Source organism: Macrotis lagotis, chromosome X, assembly GCF_037893015.1.
Source record: "Macrotis lagotis isolate mMagLag1 chromosome X, bilby.v1.9.chrom.fasta, whole genome shotgun sequence".
NCBI classification, from domain to species: domain Eukaryota; kingdom Metazoa; phylum Chordata; class Mammalia; order Peramelemorphia; family Peramelidae; genus Macrotis; species Macrotis lagotis.
The window spans coordinates 220,295,941-220,317,825 of record NC_133666.1 but is presented as its reverse complement, the minus strand read 5'-3'; the positions used below and the strand labels follow the sequence as shown (position 1 = coordinate 220,317,825).

The following is a 21,885-nucleotide window of genomic DNA, read 5'->3' as shown; positions in this document are numbered from 1 at the left end:
ACAAACAAAACCAATGCAACCAAGATTAGAAGGAATGTAGAAAGCTAGGAAACAACTTTCACAGCTAGCATTTCTGATAAAGGACTAATGTCTAAAACATATAGAGAACTGAGTCAAATTTATAAGAATACAAGTCATTCTCCAATCGATAAATGATCAAAGGATATGAACAGGTAGTTTCAGATGAAATTAAAACTATCTAAAGTCATGAAAAAATGTTCCAAATGACTACTGATTAAAGAAATGCAACTTAAAACAACTCTGAGGTACCACTTCATACACATCAGATTGGCTAAAATGAGAAAAAATGAGAGCAATGTTGAAGAGGAGGTAGGAAAACTGGAACACTATTGCACTATAGGTGGATCTGTGAACTAGAACTATGGCCAAAGGGCAATAAATTGTGCATATCCTTTGATTCAGCAATAATACTACTAAATCTATATCAAAAATTGAGCATATAAAAGGGAAAATGACCTACATATACAAAAATGTATTTATAGTGGCTTTTTTAATAGTGGCAAAGAAATGGAAATTGAAGGAATATTTATCAATTGGGGAAAGGCTGAACAATTTATGATATGTGAATGTAATAGAATACTATTGTTCTGTAAGGAATCATGATAGTCCAGAATTTAGAAAAGCATGGAAAATCTTACATGAACTGATGCTGAGTAAAGTGAGTAGAACCAGGAGAACACTGTATACATTAACGGCAACATCATGAGATAGATCAATTATGATGGATGCCGCTTCTCAGCAGTTCAGCAGTCAAAGACAATCCTGAGAAGCCTCTTACTGAAACTGAAATCCACACCCAGAAAATACAAAATGAAATAAAACTATGTAGTCTAAATATAGTGCAAAATATACTATGTTCACTTTTTTAAAATTTCTTTTATACTCTTTCTGTCTCATGGTTTTTTCTCCTTTAGTTCTAATTCTTCTTTCACAACATGAATAATAGAAATATGTGAAACATGACTGTACATATATAACTTATACCAAATTATTCACTGTTGGGGTGGAAGGGGTCACAAACTTGCAAATAGATTAATGCTGAAAATTACGTTTCCATGATGATTGAAAAAAATAAGATTTAATAAAAATACAACAAAACAAAAATGAGGATCAGGCTATGATTTCCCAGACCACTTCACCCCCAGAAGCTTTGACCTCAGGGTCGCAAGGAAAATAATGGTTGTGGCTCCATTCCACAACATCTTCTTCTGACAGGTGAGTTACTCCCCAATCATACATTACAGGAAAAAAAAAACACATACCTAGAACAGCTATGTTCTCTCCAAATCCTGATTAATTCAGGATGTCCTTGACCACTTCCCCAATTTACCTCTCCCTCAGCTCCTTTTATGTTATCTTTCCTACACTAAAAGATAAGCAAATTGAGACAGAGATCTATGGGGTTTTTTTTTGGCTTGTATTTGTATTTTGGAATTCAAATTGGGCTTAGCACAATGACTGGCACAGGAAAAAGTGCTTAATAAATGTCTTATCTATCTATCATCATGAGAATGCCAATGGGAGCAGAAGAGTTGGCCTCATATTTATCCTTTCCTCTAAGGTACAAAATCAGTCCATCTTATTTTTTGCTCAAACATTTCTTTGTTGCCATCCTTCACTTCTAATACATTGTAATATGCAACAACCAACTCATATCCACTATACATCTTTCTATTGCCCTCTCTAAAAGGCAGAATTCTAGATATGCTCATTAGGAGAGTTACTTAAGAAAAGGAGATGGATTAGACACCAAGAGTTTAAAGAAAAAAAAAGGAGGCCTGTATTGAAAACAATCGTGAGAGTGCTGAATTTATTTTTCTAGATATCCAAAGGGCAGGAAAATGAAGGCATGGAAATTTTTCTCAGCCTTATTACAACCCAAAAAAGGTTAAAAAAGTCCTTCAATAAGTAGTGATGCCTTTGCCTACTTTGCCATCTATAGAAAATGTTTATGAAAATAATCTAATGAGTGTCCTTGATAAGATCATTAGTAGATATACTTTCACAAGCAATATTTTGTAGCAACAAAGGCTTCTAACAACACAAAACTAATGAAAATGTAAAAAATAAAAGATCCATTTTTTATTTCTCAAGCTTTAAAAAATACCTAAGAGAGAAAAAAAACAGTCTTTGTCCAACAGCCTTCCAAATACATATATATATATATATATATATATATATATATATATATATATATATATATATAAAATAATATTCCCTGAAAGGTAAAATTAAAGCCAACTTTCTTTGATAACCCTTTGAACCCTTTGATCATTAATAACAGGTGAGGCATAGAAGAGATCCAGCATCAAATGCAAGTAAAATAAAGATTCTCTACAAACAATTGAGAGGCAAGATAGTACAGAGAGGAAAGAACTTTCTTTGAACCAAAAAACTGGCCTCCTTGCTGTTCCTCACAATTCATGCCAATTCCAAGCATGTAAAAAACAACTCCCACATTCTTAGAATGCTCTCTCCTCATCTCTAACTTCTGGTTTCCCTGGCTTCCTTCAAATCTCACCTCTTATAGGAAGCCTGTGCCAAACTCCTGTAACACGAGATGATTATCTTGATTAGCTCCAATTATCACTATACACAGCATGTTTGTTCATAGATGCTTTCTCTCCTATTAAACTATGACATCCTGGAGAGAAAGAATTGTTTTTTCTTTTTTTTTTTTTTTTGTTAACACCAACACAGCACACAGTACCTGGAACATAATAGGTATTTAAGAAGATATAGATTCAAATCCTGCCTCTGCTGCTTAATAACTGTGATCTTAGAAAACAGTTTAATCTCTAAAGACTTCAATTTTGTCATCTGAAAAATGGAGGCACATATAGAGTAGCCTAAAAGGTTCCCTCCAGTTATAAAACTAAATGAGGGGGCAGCTAGGTGGCCCAGTGGATAGAGCACTGGCCCTGAAGTCAGGAGTACCTGAGTTCAAATCCGGCCTCAGACACTTAATAATTACCTAGCTGTGTGGCCTTGGGCAAGCCACTTAACCCCATTGCCTTGCAAAAATCTAAAAAAAAAAAAAAAAACTAAATGAGGTGGTCTTCCAGAATTTTTCACTTGCTGGCAGCACTGTGTGCTGGTTCTATCAAGCCTATGAAGATTACAAAATGAATTCTAAAGAGGTTAGGCTTGCTCTACCAACCAAATCACTTAGGAAAAAGGAATTGGACAAAACAATAACAGAATTAATTAGGAAAAACAAAAGGAGTTGAGGGAAATAAAATGATATAAAGTACGAAAATAAGGGAGTAGAGCACAACTAGACATCAACTATATTATAAAGTAATAGTAATAATCTAAATCTAAATAATCTAAGTAATAATCTAAACTACTTCGCGTTGGTGGGGGGGGGAATTTAAAAAAAAAAGGAAAACAAATCAGAAAAGATTAGATAACCAAGAAAGAGTCAAAACAGCAGCCTAAAATATGATCAACACAGAACATAAATTCCTGAAAAATGGACTCCCCTTTGACAAGAACTGTTGGGAAAAGTAGAAAGCTATTTGGCAGAAATTTTTTTTTGACCAACGTTTTACAACATACACAACAATAAACTCAAAAGAGATAGGCAAAGGCAGGTAGGTGGTGCAGTGGATAGAGCACCAGTCCTAGAGTCAGGAGTACCTGAGTTCAAATCCAGCCTCAGACACTTAATAATTGCCTAGCTGTGTGACCTTGGGCAAGTCACTTAACCCCACTGCCTTAAATAAAAATAAATTTTAAAAAATTTTTGAAAAAGAGATAGGCAACCTAAATATAAGAAGCAACACCATAAAAAAAATTAGAAGACAACAAAATCAGTTCTTTGACAACTAAAGTTAGGAAGAAAATTATTAAACAAAGACATCATAAAAGATTAAACAGGCAATTCTGACTACATAAAATTTTTCAAGTTTTATAACACTTTATATAAATAAAATAAGTGAAGACACAATTAGAAAAGGAATAAAGAGAAATGTTTAAAAAATATCTACCATAAATATGAGATATAGAATATCTATCTATCTATCTATCTATATATATATATATATATATATATATATATATATATAGGACACATAGTATATAAGTAGGATATAAACACATATATATGTATAAGTATGTATGTACATTTGGAATTGACACTCAAATAACTCCAAGAAAGGATTTAGTTGTCAAAAGAATTACAATCTATAAAGAAGTACATGAAAAATATACTCTAGATCATTACTAGCAAAAGAAATACAAATTTTAAAAAAGATCTACAGTTTCACTGTATTTTTAGCAAATGAGCAATGATCAAAAAAAATTGAAATCATCAATGATGAAAAGCCTGTGGGAAGCCTAGCACACACTGGTGAAACTATGAATTGGTTCAAATGTTTTGGAATTATGCAAGAAATGTGACCAAAACTTGACTCTTTGACTCAATAATCCAACTAAATAGTGAGCTCAAAGAAGTTAAAAATAAAAACAATGACTCAAAATAAATCAAAATCTTCATAATATCAAATTTGTGGTAGTAAAAATCCAGAAACAAAGCAGATTTACATCCACTGGGAAGTGGACGAAAAAAATATGGTATAGGAATGTAACAGAATATCACTTATAAAACACAATTCCTGGTACATTATAGACAATTAATAAATACTTATTCCTTTCTCCTTCCCCTATCAAGTGATGATAGATAAAAGGAATTCTGCAAAAGAACTATAAAAGATATATAAAAACTGATGCAATATGAAATAAGAAGTACCAAGAAAGAATACTATATCCAATAATATATAAATGAAAAGATCTAGTGAACTCCAAATAATGGAAAGTCAATCAAAAACTCAGAGAACATATAAAGAAATATATCTCCTATCTTGTAACAGAGAGAATACTGTAGATTCAGTCACCACATAAGATGTGCTTGCTAAATTGTACTTGTCTCTCGATAATTCAAATGAAAGCCAAGGTTGAAAATAACTGCAATGTTGGGGTGGCTAGGTGGCACAGTGGATAGAGCACAGGCCCTGGAGTCAGGAGTACCTGAGTTCAAATCTGGCCTCAGACACTTAATAATTACCTAGCTGGGTAGCCTTGGGCAAGCCACTTAACCCCATTGCCTTGCAAAAAAAAAAAAAAGAAAGAAAGAAAAAGAAAATAACTGCAATGTCAAGACAAAATGTATCAATAAAATGTATTTTGAGGAACAGCTAGGCGGCATAGTGAAGAGAGCACTAGCCCTGGAGTCAGGAGAACCTGAATTCAAATTTGGTCTCAGACATTTAATAATTGCCTAGCTGTATGGCCTTGTGCAAGTCACTTAACCCCATTGCCTTAAATAAAATTAAAAAAAATAAAATAAAATGTATTTGTTAAGTTTAGCCTAACACCCACCTAAGAACAACAGAATGAGAGAGGGTAATCTTATTAATATTTTAAATGGGGAAGTTTTTTACAAACATACTCAATACCTTGGGGGTTCTCAACAACTTGCTTTGAACTATACTAACACTCTTGGCTCTCCCCTTCAAGGATCATTTTTTGGGTAACTTCAAATTAACGTCTCCAGTAACTTCTCAGTTCTAGGACCAGGTTTCCAAGTTGCTAAAAGGATACAACTTATAGATGTTATAGCTCCAAATTCAATATATCAAGAATTGAATTTTAAGTTCTTCCTCAAATTAGTTTTCTCTTTACAAAAATCTTTGCCACATCAATAGCAACTGTGCTATCAAATCTTCTGAGAAAACAAAGCAGCTTACATTCTAACAAGAGACACATCATATACATAAATAGATACATTTAAGACATTGAGTGAAGAGATAAAAGGTGGCCTTAGAAGAGGAGGGGGCACTTGAGGTGGGTCTTAAAGAAAGATTCTAAGATTCTAAGGGCTTTTAGTGAAAGAGAGCAGCTCAATTCTGGAGACCAACTAAGGATGGAGAGGAACATGTATGAGAAATGGCATGCATGCCAGTAGATGAACTAGAGAGTGCACAAAGGGAATAATTTGAAAGAAGATAAGAAAGACAAGGAGTCACAATGTAAAGAAACTTAAAAGGCCAAATATAAGAGTTTACATTGGTCCTAGAAATATTAGGGAATCAATGGAGTTTTTGAAGGGAGGTGACAATGGTATAAAAGACACATGCTTTAGGAAAATTATTTTAGTAGCTATGTGGGAAGAGACCTGAAAAAGGAAATACATTTAGAAGACTATTGCACAGTGATCAGACAGCTCCAAAAGACTTGTGATGGAAAATGCTATGCACATGCAGAGAAAGAACTATGGAATCTGAATGCATATCAAAGCAAACTATTTTCATTTTTTTAATTTCATTTTTTTCTTTCTTGTGGTTTTTTTCCTTTTTGATCTGATTCTTCTTTCACAGCATGATTAATATGGAAATATGCTTAATATGATTGCACAACCTATATCAGATTCCTTGCTGCCTTGGGTAAGGAGAAAATTCTCACAAAACTGAATGTTGAGAGGGCTAGGTTACACAGTGGTTAGAGCACTGGCCCTGGAGTCAGGAGTACCTGAGTTCAAATCCAGTCTCAGACACTTAATAATTACCTAGCTGTGTGGCCTTGGGAAAGCCACTTAACCCCATTGCCTTGCAAAAAATTAAAAAACAAACAAAAAAACTGAATGTTGAAAACTCTCTTTACATGTAATTATTAAAAAAAATGAAAATAAAATACTATTAAGTGGGGGGGGGGGGCTACTGCAATATTCCAAATGAAAAAATGAGAATCTGAATAATGGAGGTAACTGAATGGAACATGCCAGATCATCAATCTAGCACTTCATAAGACCTATGTTCTATATACTGTGAGTCTCTTCAAGAGCCTTAATAATAAAAAACTGGTTAAGCATATGAAAGGTGAACAAAGTTTTTGGTTTTTGGTTTGGGGTTTGTTTGTATTTTTTAATTTTAGAAATTAGACCTGTAACTTTCAGTTTTCAGGGAAATAGCAGTACAAATTAAGAATAATCTGAGAATTTCCTGTTTAAGTCTTCCCATATAAACTAGGAGGGGAAAACAATCATAAACAGACTGTATGTATGTGTGCACATGTGCATGTTAAGACATGGAGGTAAATACCTAAATAAGAGGGATTAATAGGTGAATATGTTCTAAGTGTAAGTAGGGAAATATAAGTGTAGAGGAGAGCACAGAAATAAACAACCCAAATGTATTCTTTAATTCAGGTCTTTTCAACACTATTTTCCTTTTCCCCATTCAGTTTTATAAACTCTTCCTTTGCTCTTTCAACAAATTGGCCAATTGCTTATGAAATTGTTTGATGGAGAATCATTTTATATACTCATGTTAGTTGACCCAGCAAATAGATGGTAACAATAGTTATCAGGTCATAAAACTGCAAGATAAAACTGGTGGCGAACAACACTGAAAATAATTGCATTTTGTCTTAAAACAAACAAACAAAGAAAACACAAGTAATAACATTGATTTCCTATTACTACCTTTTTCTTAATTGTTAACACAGAAGAGTTGATTCAAACAAGGCATATTCATTCTTCTTTATATACCACTTTGACCAAGGTAATTGAGAAGTTTTATGCTATATATTGGATAAGGAATCAAGAACTAGACTCTAGTTCTGGTTCCCCTGATAGTTTTATGTGTATGACTAGGTAAAGCAGAAGTGTGGAAAAGAAAAGGAATGACCTAGATTTCTAGGGTCCATTCCTGCTCTAAAATTGAGCAAGGTCAAACAAGAACATTTAAATAAGCTTCAAATGAAGTAATTTATTGTACTATATACAAGATCAAAATTCTTGAGACTTTTCCATGTTTTGTTGTATGGCTTTAGGCTTAATACTAATATCTTTTTAGAACTGTGATAACAATCAAGAGGGCTTTAACTTACAAGACCAAGACCTAAGACAAACACTTCTTCATCCAAACATTAAGAAGGCCAGGTCACATGATGTTTGAGTCCCTTCCAGTTCTAATATTCCATGTTTTTAACTACTTTCCTTCCCCTTCATTTCATTTATCAGTATTTATCAAGTTCCATCCAGATTCTTCATTTAAAATGTCTCTCTTTTTATACTTGTATAAAAATTGCAAGTACTACCTCCCTACTCCAAACCTTTATCAAGTTCATAAAGACACTGCCCTTCCTTCTTAGTCATCTTGTACTCTTCAATTTTTCTATCATATTACAATGCTTCACAAATTAGTCCATCTTTTAATTAATATCTCCATTATGCAAATCAACAATAGTTGTCAACAGAGAGAGAAGCACGTAGATGAATGATACACTTCTGATGATGCTTATAATCTAAATAAGCATCTCATAAGACACAGAAGTACTAGCTGTACTGTCATCATCTTCATCAAAATGATTGATTCCAAGTCCTTGAACATGACTATTTATAATGGATAGAATAACAAGAACCTAAGAATGAATTAAAGAAGGAACCTCAGGGGCAGCCAAGTGGCACAGTGAATACAGCACCAGTCTTGGAGTCAGGAGGACCTGAGTTCAAATCCAGACTCAGACGCTTATTAATTGCCTAACTGTGCAAGACACCTCCATGTACCATACTCATTATTATCTAAGGACAGGTTAAACCAATGATGATGGTCTACAACAGAGCAAGGATGCTAGCTGTAAAAGGATACTTTTTGCTAGAAAATCCAGGCACATGGCTATAAGCTAAGTTGAATAGGACAAGAATAAGAAGAAAAGTCAGGGAAATCAACTGTGCTAACACTAAAAAAAAAAATTCATTTGATATGGCATTTAGACTACTGTAGAGACTTTAGTATCAACTATAAGACATGGGAAACACTGATACAGGATCACTCAGCATGGAATGTTGGCATTCAAGAAGGTGTTGTGCACTATTATCAAAGCAGAATTACCGTAACACAAAGGAAACATGAGATATGCAAATCTAGAGATACTTCTATCCCCAATGTACAAACAGTCCAACCTGTGACAGAACCTTCTAAGACTATTGACTGATCAGCCATAGTCAAATATACTTGACCCCAACATCATTATTGGTCAACTTACGAGTACAAAGGATGAACAAGAACAGAGATTTTTCTGGACTATTATAGGGATTTTTTCAAATGTAGTATCCAGCAATCAAAAATCCTCATATTAAACAAATATAAAGAATAATCACTTCAAATAAAGAGGGATACCATGCAAAGAAAAGTATGAGTTGTGACATGTATGTATGCCTTTTCATACTTTCTACTGACTTTTTTTTTTGTGGATACATTTACAACATCTAACACTTCCCTGCTGATACAGAGTACTTCATCTGACCATATTCTTCATCCACTGAACTTATTTCAGATTCTACTGTATACCAGAGCTATTTATTTTTCTTATGAATAGTTCTTTTTCAAAATATGCTGGTGTAGTTGTTTGTTCACTGATTAGACCAGAAAGTCTTCTTGAGCCTAAGCAGTCAGCTCCAAAATCCAGATCATTTAAAGCATTGATTTTTTAAAAGGGAAAGGATGTTGTTACATTTGGAATTGTTTAAAAACTTCATTGAAGTCAAGTTTCATTCTTAAGTATAAAATCTCAAGGAAGATGGAAAATGGAATAGTTGGATAAGGAAGAAAGGAAGAATTCACTAGCTAAAGACTTCTAGCTCTATGACCCTCTGATCTTCCCAAATGTTTTTACGATTGAGCATAATCGAATGTAATTATAAAAGGACTAAGACTCTACTCTTTAAAGGATCTTTATAGTTCTCTGCTTTCTTGAAAAACTAATTTAATATCAGCAAATATATTAACACATCTGAATATAATAATGTAATACTTTAAGGATTTGTGATTTTTATCATATTATGTGATACAATTAAAAAGGGAATTATTTTTAACTAGCATTTTAACTAACCTGGAAGACTGTTTTGCAAATAATGTTGATGATATTTCTTATGATCTGGTTACAGCCAAAGGAATGAAAGAAGGATGTTTTTAAGTCTGGGAAGGGGAAGTATAGTTTGAGTGTTTCAATTTTTCAGCTAAATAGCAGAATAAACTAAGAATAATCTGAGAACTTCCTGTCAACTCTTCCCACATAAACCAGGAGAGAAAAACAATATGAACAAAATCATAAAAAAAGACTGTTTATGTGTATGTGTGTACATGCGCACATGTGCATGTAAAAGACATTGTTGTAGGTGAAATATAAGTAAATAACACGACTTTAGGGATCCCTTTCATGAACATAAAAAAGTTACACTGAAGATAAATAACTGCAACATAAAGTAAAATTTAAAATAAATTCAGTGGATGAACAACAGGAAATCTATCAAATAAGATGCTATTCATTCAACCATAGACCCATCATATAGCAAAGAATCCACTAAAGAAATTTCAATAAGTTTTAAAAGAGGTTATTAATAAGAGACTATCCTTTGTTAATATTTTGGTAAATGAAAACAATTTTAAGCAAATAAGAGTAATATCTAAAAACAGCTAATAAAAATATGAGGTTACATTCAAACTCTCAAGTCTTAACTCCAAGTCTACTTTACCACAAAAAAATTAATAAGTATTTATTAATTACCAAAAATAAAAATGAAATAGATCTTACTTTCCAAATGCTTACATTCTAATGGTAAAGATAACATGGACATATAAAACCATACATAAATAGAGACATACTGGATAAAGACAAGAAGAGAAGCTGGGCAAATAAAGAAAGGTTTCATATAAATTTTAGAAGGTGATGCATGGGATGAATTTTGATGCAAGAAGAAACAGTCAATGAAGTGGAGGTGAATAGGGAAAGCATTCCAGGCATGTGGGAGTCAAGATCCTAAAAGGAAAAGGAGGATGATTTGAAGTCAGAAGATCTATGTTCAAATCTAGATGTCTGATCTAGATAGCTTTTCTGGGCTTCAGTTTTCTCAGCTGTAAAACAAGAGGACTCGACTAGATGATCACTATTTCCTTTCCACAGGATCAAAGATATTGTTTCCTCAAGTCTCCTCACCTTCAAATGTCCATGTCCCATTCATCTCTAATGTTACCATATTGTCAGAAAGATGTCAGAAAGAATGTATCCAAGGACACTGTGCAAAGCAAGAAAAAAAATAAGCAGTCTCAGCAACATAAAAAAACCATAGGAGAGCTATCATAGAAAATTTTAAAAATAAAAGATTTGGAAATTTTCAATGCAAGGAACCTCTAAAAAGGCAATTAAATGAATGATAAATATCATTCTGAATGAGAACAGAAATAAAACATTTTGTAAAGTCCATCAGCATCAAGATCGTCACTACTGATATATATCATAGCACTTTATATAATGTCTCATTTGAACTCCGACACCAAGAAGTGTCACAAACTAAAGCAAAAACATTTGAAAAAGTGATTAATGGTTACAATCAACAACATAAACAAAAAAGTAATTTTCAAGATGGGTTTAACTTAAATTTGATTCCATTTATTTCTCCTCTCCTCTCTTTTACATTTTCAGATTTCTGTGTCTTCTAGTTCCTTGTCTTCTGCCTAAAATGCATTTGTACAAATTCTATCAATCTAAATATAGCTTTAAGATACACTAAACTTCAAAGATATCAGAGAATAAGGATACTCTCTAATATATAGCACTAGAGAAACAAACACAAGCACACATACACCCTTTCTAGAAAAACTTTTAAAATAGTATAGTGGGAAAAAAAAACATTTTACTAGTTGACTGTTGTTAGTCTAAATCAAGTCTACAACTGATCAGCTATCTTACCTTGGACATGACACAACTTATAGACCTTATTTTCTTCATCTGTAAAATGAAAGGATTTAATATGATGATCTCTAAGATTCTTGCCAAGTCTAACATTCTATAATTATAAATAGGCAAAAAACCAAGACTTTCATTATATCCAGTTGATGTTGCCTCAAAGAAGAGCATGACATCAAGGAGGTAATGCCATGACAAGTGAATTAATTGGGTTTGAGTCACCAGTCTCCCTTTCTACTCCAGAGCCATCTGGGTCCAGTGGCCAGATATGAATCAGGACAACTGGAGATGGTCCTGGAAACAAGGCAAAAATAGTTAAGTGACTTGCCCAAGGTCACACAGCTGGTAAGTGTCAAGGGTCTGAGGCTGGATTCAAACTTCCATCCTCCTGACTTCAAGGCCAGTGCTCTATCCACCACACCACCTAGCAGCACTAATTCAGTTAATCCTATAATATAATCCTATATCCAGTTAATTTTACTGCCAATATGCTAAAAATCTAGGACCAGCTGAAATGACAGTCATCTTCCCAATAATATAAAAAATTTTTAGGCTAAGGAGGGGAAAAAGTATGCTAATGGATTGCTGTTGTTTTTTAAGAAAGTCACACAAGTAAACAAAAACCCAGTATGTCAATTCACTTCAAGCACCCACTTTCCCAAACCCCATATTATCTCCTCCTTTACTCTAGTTTCTAATAAGAGTAGTCACTCTGACATCAACCCATCCACACCTCCTGATCTTATCCTCTATTATCTTCTCTAGCAGAATGCCTTCCCTCACTTTCATCCATGCCTCCCATCTATTCTCTCATTTTCAATCTTTCTATACCTAAAGGTTCCTTATCTTCAGTCTATGAGTGTGTCTAAGTCTCCCCTACTCTTTAAAAAAAAAAAATTCATTAAATTCCATCATCTGTTAGCAATCTACCTGCACCTCTCCTCTTAAACATCTTGAGGAAGCTATAAGCTGTACCACCACTTCTCTCACTCACTTTCTAAACTATCTGAAATATGAATTTTTGATTTGATCACTTAACTGAAACTACTTTCTCCAAAGTTACCAATAACCTTTAAATTGCCAGATCTAATAACTTTTTCTTAGTCTGCATCCCTTTTTGATCTTTGTAGCCTTTGGCATTGCTGACATTTTCCTTCTGGATATCCTTATTTCTATGGGGTTTGGTGACTGTGAACTCTCTTTGTTTTCCTCTTACCTCTAACTCTTAGTATAAGGCTCTGTCCTGGACCCTCTTCTCTTTCATCCCAACATTAATCTACTTGAAGACTTCATGAGTTCCTATTCCAAGATATTTGTAGTTGGCTTTCAAATTTAAATATCCAGCACTAGTCTCTCCCTCAAGCTCCTGTCTCACATCACCAACTGCCTATTATTGTACATTTCAAACTGGATGTTCTGTAGGCATCTTGAACTCGGTATGTCTAAAATAGAAAATTATTATTTTGCCCCAAAATTTAGCCTTCTTCAAAATTCCATACTACTACTATCAGGGGAAACCATAAGTCTTTAGTCACCCAAATTCAAAACTGATGTTAACGTCAATGCTTCATTCTAACCCCATGTATCACTTGAGTTGCCAAATCTTATCTTTTCTACCTCTACAAAAGTTCCCATATGAATCCCTTTCTCTCCATTTAATGACATTTTTAAGAGTCATGATCACCTACTTTGTCATTTTACCTTAAAACCATGGGACTTTTCAACTGATTTAGGAAACTCTTGATAACGTAGTGTTTTCCCCATTAAAATGTAAGTTCCTTGAGAGTGTCATGCTTCTCTATTTGACTCACAAGTCCTTAGAACAGTGTTTTGTACAGAATAAGCATTTAATAAATGCTTTTTATTCATCCATTTATTCCCTTTCCATTCACGTAGCTACCACCCTAGTTCAGGTCCTCTTTACCTCTCTCTCTCGGAATATTTAAATAACTTCCTACTTTAGATCTATGACTCAAATATCTCTTTCCAGTAATATTCTACAAAACTATCAAATTCTTAAATAAAACATAGTTCGGACCATGTCATCTGCCTGCTAATAAATTCAAGTGGCTCCCTATGTCTTCTAGGATCAAATGATAATGCTCCTGGTTAGTATTTAAAGCTTACCTATCTTTCCATTTTCCATCCTTCAATCTTCTCTATGAACTCTATGAAGCAGTCCATTTGCCATTCTTCTGACATGATATTCCAACTCCTACTTCAATGCCTTGGAATAGCTGTCTTCCAGACTTAGAATACTCTCCCCTCCTTACTCTTTGTCCCTTAGAATCCCTGGTTTCTATCAAAATTCTGCTCAAACCTTCCCCGTTAGTATAGTGGTCAGTATCCCCGCCTGGCCCAGGGGAGGCCAGGGTTCAATTCCTCAATGGAGAGGTGAGGCACAGTGGATAGAGTACCGGTCCTGGAATCAAGAGGACCTGAGTTCAAATCCTGCCTCACACACTTAATAATTGCCTAGCTATATGACCTTGGGCAAGTCACTCTTAACCCCATTGCTTTAAATAAATATTTTTAAAAATTCTGCTCAAATGCCACCATAATAGGGAAATCAGGGCTGTTAGTGCCTTCCCTGTTAAAGTTCAAAGAATCTTATATATGCTTAGAAATGAACATGTTGGTTACCTGGCAAGAAAGCAAGCCCTTGGGCGGAGGGCCTAGTCCATGGTAGGTAATTATTAAGGACTCAGCAACTGATGGGATTGTCAAACTATGGAAGTAAACACTGAGATGATGACTTATACTCTAACAGAAAAAGCATCTCACATGTATGTATACAAAGTATGTTTTATTGCTTTACCAGAGATTCTTAACAATTTTTGTGTCATGGATATGGCAGTCTGAACAAACTTATAGAGACCATCTCTGAATAATGTTTTTAAATGAATAAAATACAAAAGATTACAAAGAAAATAAATTATATTTAAATAGAGTTAGCAAAATCTGTTTAAAAACAAGTTTAGAGCTTGAGTTAAGAACCCCTGCTTTAAAAAAATTCATTACAAGTTAACAAATCTTCTAGAAATAAAAGTTTTCTTTCTGGAGACTATGAATAAACAAAAGAAAGAGAATAAAAAATAATCCTATGTGGCCCAATATTTTAAGCTGACCGGATAAGAAAAAATACATCTCACATTCATAATTAAAACAATTAAAAATTTACACACATATGGCTGTTTAGTTAAAATAAATATACATGTTTCTTGTTGAAGAAAAATACTGAAAATAAATAAGGGTGTTTTAGTTAAATAAGAGGAGGTAGCGATTGCAAAATCCATTTTTAAAAAGAAATATTCTCCTAGGGATAAGGAAGAATGATGTAAACTGCAATTTCCAAAGAAGTAGCATTGAAGCTGATCCAACGAACAATGGATACAATAAACATAGAGAGGCTTAAAGTAAAGTATCAAAGATGAGTTATTACCAAACTTAACAAAAAGAATGGTCCAGGTATGTAGAAAAAATAACTAACAAGGAATGGATAGTCTAATTTTTACACTGATACCCATATAAGGTCAAAATACCTAGAAAGAAAGCTCCTGGCATAATTAGTGACATTTTACATATATATATGTGTGTGTGTGTGTGTGTGTGTGTGTGTGTATATATAATGTATATATGTTTATACAGTTGTTTTATGGTAAACAAGTCCCATAAAATGGAAAAAAAATGACCAGGGTTAGAATTCCTACTCTACCACTTAAATACTATTGATCCGTGTGACCTTGGGCAAGTCACTTAATATCTTATCTCCCTGCACCTTCATTTCTTTATCTGTAAAAGTAGGATATGAAGTAAAATGATTTTTAAGTTCTGTTCTATGACCTAGCCACAATCTACTCACATTTATGAGATCTTAGATCCATTAATAAAAAAAAAAAACAAAAGCATAAGTTGTATCCCTAATAAATAATAAAAGTTTTAAAAGTAAAAGTTGTTTTATAATAGAAAATGTTCAGTTGGGACTTTCATTATAGTGAAAATGTTACTTGTTAACTATAACACAAAGTCATTGATTGAGAAGTTACCTCAGAGATTATCTAATCCTCATTTGTAAAGAAACTGAGGGTCAAAGAAGTTAAGGGACTTGCCTAAGGTTACAAAAATATTGAGGGGATAGAAGTCTTCTAATTCCAGTACTGTTTTGTTTTTGTTTTTCCCAGAACACTGTGATCCACCAAGAAGCAGCAATCATATTCATCAGCATAAATTAATTCATCAAATAAGCCATTTATCAGAAGGTAAGAAATGTTTCCAGAGAAAATGAAGAATAAAATTTTGTTGAGAGAAGTAAGGAAGAGAGAGGAAAAGAGGGAGAAGAAAAGACAAGAATGGGTACCAAAATAAAGACAAAAATAAAGGAAACAGAAAAATTGTGTTGATTTCACAATTAAACTAAAGTGAATTCTTTTTGTAAATAAGAGAAGAAATGGGCTTATGTTGGTTAAACAAAACTTAAAATATTGTATTACATAGTCTAATGGAAATGAAATCTACACCTTAATCTAAATTGTAAATAATAGGGATTTAGGTTATAATCAACAACAAGGATGCATTTAAATCAAATCCATCTTAATAACCAACGCCAGGACAGAAAGGTGAAGAGGTCAAAAGTTCTTGGATTTCATACTGACCTCTGTCCTAGGTTGTTCAGTTCATTTTATAGTGGGGAGGGAGGGAGGAGGCCTCCTCCAACCCAGGGCAGATGCTTTCCTCTATATTAAATGAACTACTTAGGCAGATATAGAGGAATAATAAGGTTCCCAAATAACACATGCTTCCAAAAGCAAGTACAAAAACACTTTCCAAAGTCAAGTCCAAGTGATTTAATGATTATCCAAACTACTATAGGCTTTCATTAGCACAGACATTTGAAAGCTGATTGCTATTAATCATCACTACACTTGGGCTAAGCTACAAAAAAAGGTAGACACTTTAAAATTTGCATAATAGTCTAAATTCATTTGTACCCTGATATCAGTGAATCAGAATAATTTAAATTCAATCTAGTGTTTATACACACTCAGATTCACATTGTTTAACAAAGCACAGGGCCAACCTACTCTCTTGTCATTTTTATCATCAGAACACCTCTCCTTTCAGTCCCCTTCTCACTTACAGGGTCACTTTTCTTTTACAGGACTTCCTCACCTCTAGCCTAGGCTAATTTAGGGCCAAACTGGCCTTCTGCAAGTTCCTCGTAAAATGACACTTCCTCTCATATCTCTTCCTTTCCATGGGCCATCCTATCATACCTTGAAAGTATTCTCTCCTCACCTCAAAGACTCCCCATCTTTTTTCAAGATATGGCTCAAGCATCATCTTCCACAAAAGACTTTTCATGTTCCTCCCAATTTCTGTCTTAAAACTACTTCGTGGTTATTTGTATTTCATTAGCACATAACTAGATATATTCATGTTATCCTCCAAAATAAAATGTAAGCTCTTTAAACAATTTTTCATTTTTTTTTCTATTGGTATCTGTATCCTCATCATACAAATGCTGATGGACAGCACTTGCTTTTTGATGGATCTTTTGCAGATTGTAACTCTGGTTCCATTCCTGACATACAAAGAGTTGTGACCCAATCCACAATGTGGAAACTATAAAACCAAACGAAAGGTAGGAAGCCTATGGAGAAAACTTGAAAAATTCTTATTAAACATTATAAATAGAACAAAACTATACCAGAAGAGAAGACAATCTATGACTTAGTAAAATTGATTCCTATGTACAAGTATCCCTAAAAAGGTTTGACTAGATATATTTCACAAATGGGTACATATAGCATCACTTCATGCTTAACTACTCTATGTATTTCATGTGATCCTAAAACGAAATAATGCATCTGTACAATTAATCAAAACCATGTATTGGCTCATTCATTCCTTCACTGAAATGGAGACAAGCTAGGAAAACTGAATTACAAGAAAAATGGCAAATCATCATTAATGGGAAAAATCATCAGATGTCACCTCTGCCACTTACTTGCCTCTGCATACCTAAGCATGTCATTTAACATTTTTAGGTTTCCAAATAAGGAAACTGGACTAGATGACCACTGTGTCCCTTCCAGCTCTGGATTCTATGACATAAGTGGCTTCTTTTATCATTAAATTCTAAATGATGCTATATCAGAACTGAAGCGTCATGGAATCTAGTATGTTCATCCCAAGTGTCAGGTCAATCTCACCAAAAACTGAAAAAGCCTATGGTTCACTTAATAAATATTGCCACAAATGAATAGATGATTAAATGAGCTCCACAGACAAGTTTTTCTCCTAGTATCACTCATACATGCCAGTGTTTGCCAGTACCAACACCACCATCATCAGCCATTTTGTGTTTTGCAATACTGGTCAATATAATACCCTATGAACTTCAATTGAATAAATGTAATTAAGTACTTACTACTAAAGTAAAGAGCCCTAGACTAAAAGAGCTTATTCACATCCAACTTCCCTGGAACTCCCACTTGGATCATTACTTTATATGAGCGCTAGGTTATAAATCAGAGACCTAGTGCCATGCCTGTCACTGAACCCTAAAATAAGTAAATCATAAAGTCTTCCTATGACCCAATTTTAACCTATTAACAATATTCACTCCTAAATAACTCACAAAGTTTGAGGATAAATATCATTTCTTTGAAATTGCTTCAGAGTATTTATGGACATCATAATTGGCCATGATAAAAGAAAATTATATTTATTTTAAAAAGGCAGGGTGGGATAGTGATGATTGAAATGAACTTGGAATGAGAAGAGACCAAGAGTTGGAATTCTACTTCTGATTCCTTCCTAGTTACATGTGACTAGCAAGACACAAAACCTCTCTAAATCTCATGTAAAATGAGATGGGGGGGGCTAGGTAGAGTTAGGACATGAGTTCAAATTTGACTTCAGACAACTCAATAATTACCTAGCTGTGTGACCTTGGGCAAGTCACTTAACCCCATTGCCTTGCAAAAAACAAAAAAAAATAAAAGATTAAGGAAGTATATATCCCTTATAAACTTATAAAGACCAAATAAGATGTAATGTGGAAAGTACTTTGTAAATGTACAAAAATACCAACTTAATTAACTGATGAGCTGTATCACAAAGCTGGTTGGTTTGGAAAAAAAACTCACTTTTCCCCAAATATATTTGCAAAATACTAGGAGAAAAGTAACTTGTTAACATAGCATGGTTTGCCAGGAATACTGTCACAATCTACTTCCCAGCATTATGGCAAAGAAATACTAAGCAGACCTTGCCTTGAGAAATCTAAATACCATATTCTAACTGGAAAGGAGAACAGTATTCCAAATGCATTTCAAAGTAAAATAGTATTAATAATAGTAAATTTATCTAGTGCCTGCCGTTTTCATTTTTTTTTTTTAGGTTTTTTTCAAGGCAATGGGGTTAAGTGGCTTGCTCAAGGCCACACAGCTAGGTAATTATTAAGTGTCTGAGTCTGGATTTGAACTCAGGTATGACTCTTGACTCCAGGGCTGGTGCTCTATCCACTGCGCCATTTTACTTTTTTAAAAAACTACTCAGGCAATGACAAGTATTAAGAATTCTATTTCACAGATGAGTAAATAGAAAGTGAAGGAGTTCCTCAGGGAAAATAGGAGAATATGAGTTGACTAGATCTGTGTCGGAGTAGAAAATCCAGCTGAGAATGCAAGATTCACATTTATAGTGTCACAGGCGCTGAGAGGTTACAGATAATCTGAAGCAATTCTTGTGGACTCCAAATCCTGTGCTCCTACAATCCAACAAAATACTTCCAAAAATAAGTCCATCTAAACATGATCATATTAAGATGTCTTTCCATTGAAATTAACTATTAAACCCACCCATCTTTAAACTAGACAGCAGCAGCAGCAGCAGCAGCGTATTATAGTGGTTCCCAAAATGTGATTCTCCTGACTCTTCATTACTTATTACCTTTCTATTAATAGGATGTCTTAATTTCTAATTTCTAATTGATAGCTATATGGAAGAGATTCTCGATATTTTCTGAAAGTGTAAGAGTTCTTCGGGAGGCTAGGTGGCAAAGTGTGCTTCTCCTGACCCTTTATTACCTTTCTATTAACAGAATGTCTTAATTTCTAATTTCTAATTGATAGCTATATGGAAGAGATCCTCGATATTTTCTGAAAGTGTAAGAGTTCTTCGGGAGGCTAGGTGGCGCAGTGGAGAGAGCATGGGAGTACCGCGAGTTCAAATCCAGACTCAGACACTTTAATTACCTAGCTGTGTGGCCTTGGGCAAGCCACTTAACCCCATTCCCTTGGAAAAAAACCTAAAAATAAAAAAAGTAAAGTAAAATGGCAAGCACTAGATAAATTTACTATTATTAATGCTATTTTACTTTGAAACGGATTTGCCTTGCAAAAAAAAAAAGTTCTTAAAGTGTGGCTTCCCGGACCCAATCAGGAGGTGCTGAGGCCAAAATATTAATATTATATAATTCTGGTATTATATCCTATATGTTATATGATAATTAATATTAATAATAATATTCACAGTGGAAAAGATCATTCCCATTAAGGCAAAAATTAATAAACACAGCCGCACAGGGCAGCGGCTCCTTGCCAAGCTTCCTTGGGCCAAGGCTCCTAAGGAGGTCCCGGATGACTCCTGGGGGTGCGGAGGGTCGGCGGCGGGGCCCCGGGGCCCGTCAGTCCCGGGGCGCGCCCCCCCCCCCGGCAGTCCGCTCCACGGTACCGCCCCCCCGCGGGGCCTGCCGCCCCATCACCGGGGGCTCTCCGGGGCCCCCTGCGGGCGCTGTCAGCCGGGAGCTCGGGGCTCGGGCCGCTCCCCGCCGCCCCCGCCCCCCGGGGCCGCGGCGCCGCACCTACCTGGCCTGACCCCGCCGGGCCGGGGGAGGGGGGGAAGCAGGAAGGAGGGAGGGGAGGGGAGGGTCAGGGGGCGGGGCGCCTCGCCGGCTCCGGCCGGACTCACTCGTGCGCTTGTTGTGATCTCAGCTCCCCGGATGCGGCGCCACCACCGACTTCAAGTTGCACTTCCGGGGTCCTCGGCCAGCATCTGACGTCATCGGGCCTCCGGGCGCCAACCCGGAAGCGGGCGACGCGCGTGCGCGCAGCGGCGGCCCGGGCCGCGACTCTTGTCCGCGCACGCGCCGAGGTCGAGACCCGGGAGTGAGGCCGCGGGAGGAAGCGAGCCCCGACCTCCGCCGCAGCAGCCGCTTCCATCCCCGGGGGGGGGCGGGCCAGAGCCCCCGGAGGCCCGCGGCCGGCCGCGGGGAGGGGAGGGAGGCAGCTTGGGCCGCCGCCGCCGGCCGCCTCCTCCTCCGTAGGGCGCTCGCAGGCCATCCCCCCGGGTTGCGGGAAGACTTGGGTTCCAGTTCTGCCCGGGCTGCGAGGCCCAGCCCGCCACATAGGGGCTCAGGCAAATGCTTGTTAGCCAAGAAAGTCGCCCGGGCCTGGGCCGGGGCCCTGGAGACTGAACAGGGCGGCCTGGGAGACTCCGCGCCCCCCCACTTCCGGGTCCGTGGGCCTGGCATCAGATCCCCGGCGCCTTTAAGGTGGCTCAGGAAACTGGCAACAGTGATCAGGAAATTTCTGGAATTTTTCATCAATTGATTCTTTTTTATATTTTTTTAATTTAAGGCAATGGGGTTAAGTGGCTTGCTAGGGAATTACTAAGTGGTTAGAGTTGAACCATGCTCCATCCGCATGATTCTAACCAAGAATCTGCCACCTATCCTTTAGTTGTCCTTTATAGATTAATTTTTTATTTGTGGAAATTGTGAAATATTTTTAATCAGAAAAATTTCTTTAGAGGCCAGTTGGTCCAATAGCCAGGAAGACTTGGCTTCTAGTCCTTTGACACATTGGCTGTGTAACCTCGGCCTGGACAGTTCATTTATCTAATTCTATTTAAATATTCTTTAAGTAGCAAAGATGCTGCTGCTGAGTCTTAATTGGTATAGGAAGTTTTCCACTGGGGGGGTCCTTATTTCAGTTAAGCCTAGATCCATTTTATTTGTTGAACTGCAGGGAAGATAGGTCTGAGTTTAGGTCATCTAACTACCCCTTAGATTCTGCAACCCTTGACCTATTTAGTAGATGTAATAAGGTG

The 21,885-nt window shown here is 35.9% G+C and overlaps 1 protein-coding gene across 12 annotated transcripts in view; it reads right to left on the bottom strand.

Moving 5' to 3' along the window:
• Positions 1-20,834, bottom strand: part of ARB2A (ARB2 cotranscriptional regulator A) — a 490,274-nt gene extending 469,440 nt beyond the window's left edge. For 6 of the 12 annotated variants that reach the window (XM_074201382.1, XM_074201399.1, XM_074201398.1 and 3 more), the window contains exon 1: positions 20,643-20,721. Coding sequence is in view for 2 of the 12 variants with exons in the window: in XM_074201387.1 (XP_074057488.1) it covers positions 11,020-11,059 (40 nt within the window). In the remaining 10 variants the exon portion in view is untranslated. Of the gene's footprint in view, positions 1-11,019; positions 20,377-20,642; positions 20,722-20,745 lie in introns of those variants that run through there. The other 6 variants (XM_074201387.1, XM_074201386.1, XM_074201383.1 and 3 more) reach the window with 6 other exon arrangements.
• Between the last annotated feature and the right edge of the window lie 1,051 nt (positions 20,835-21,885).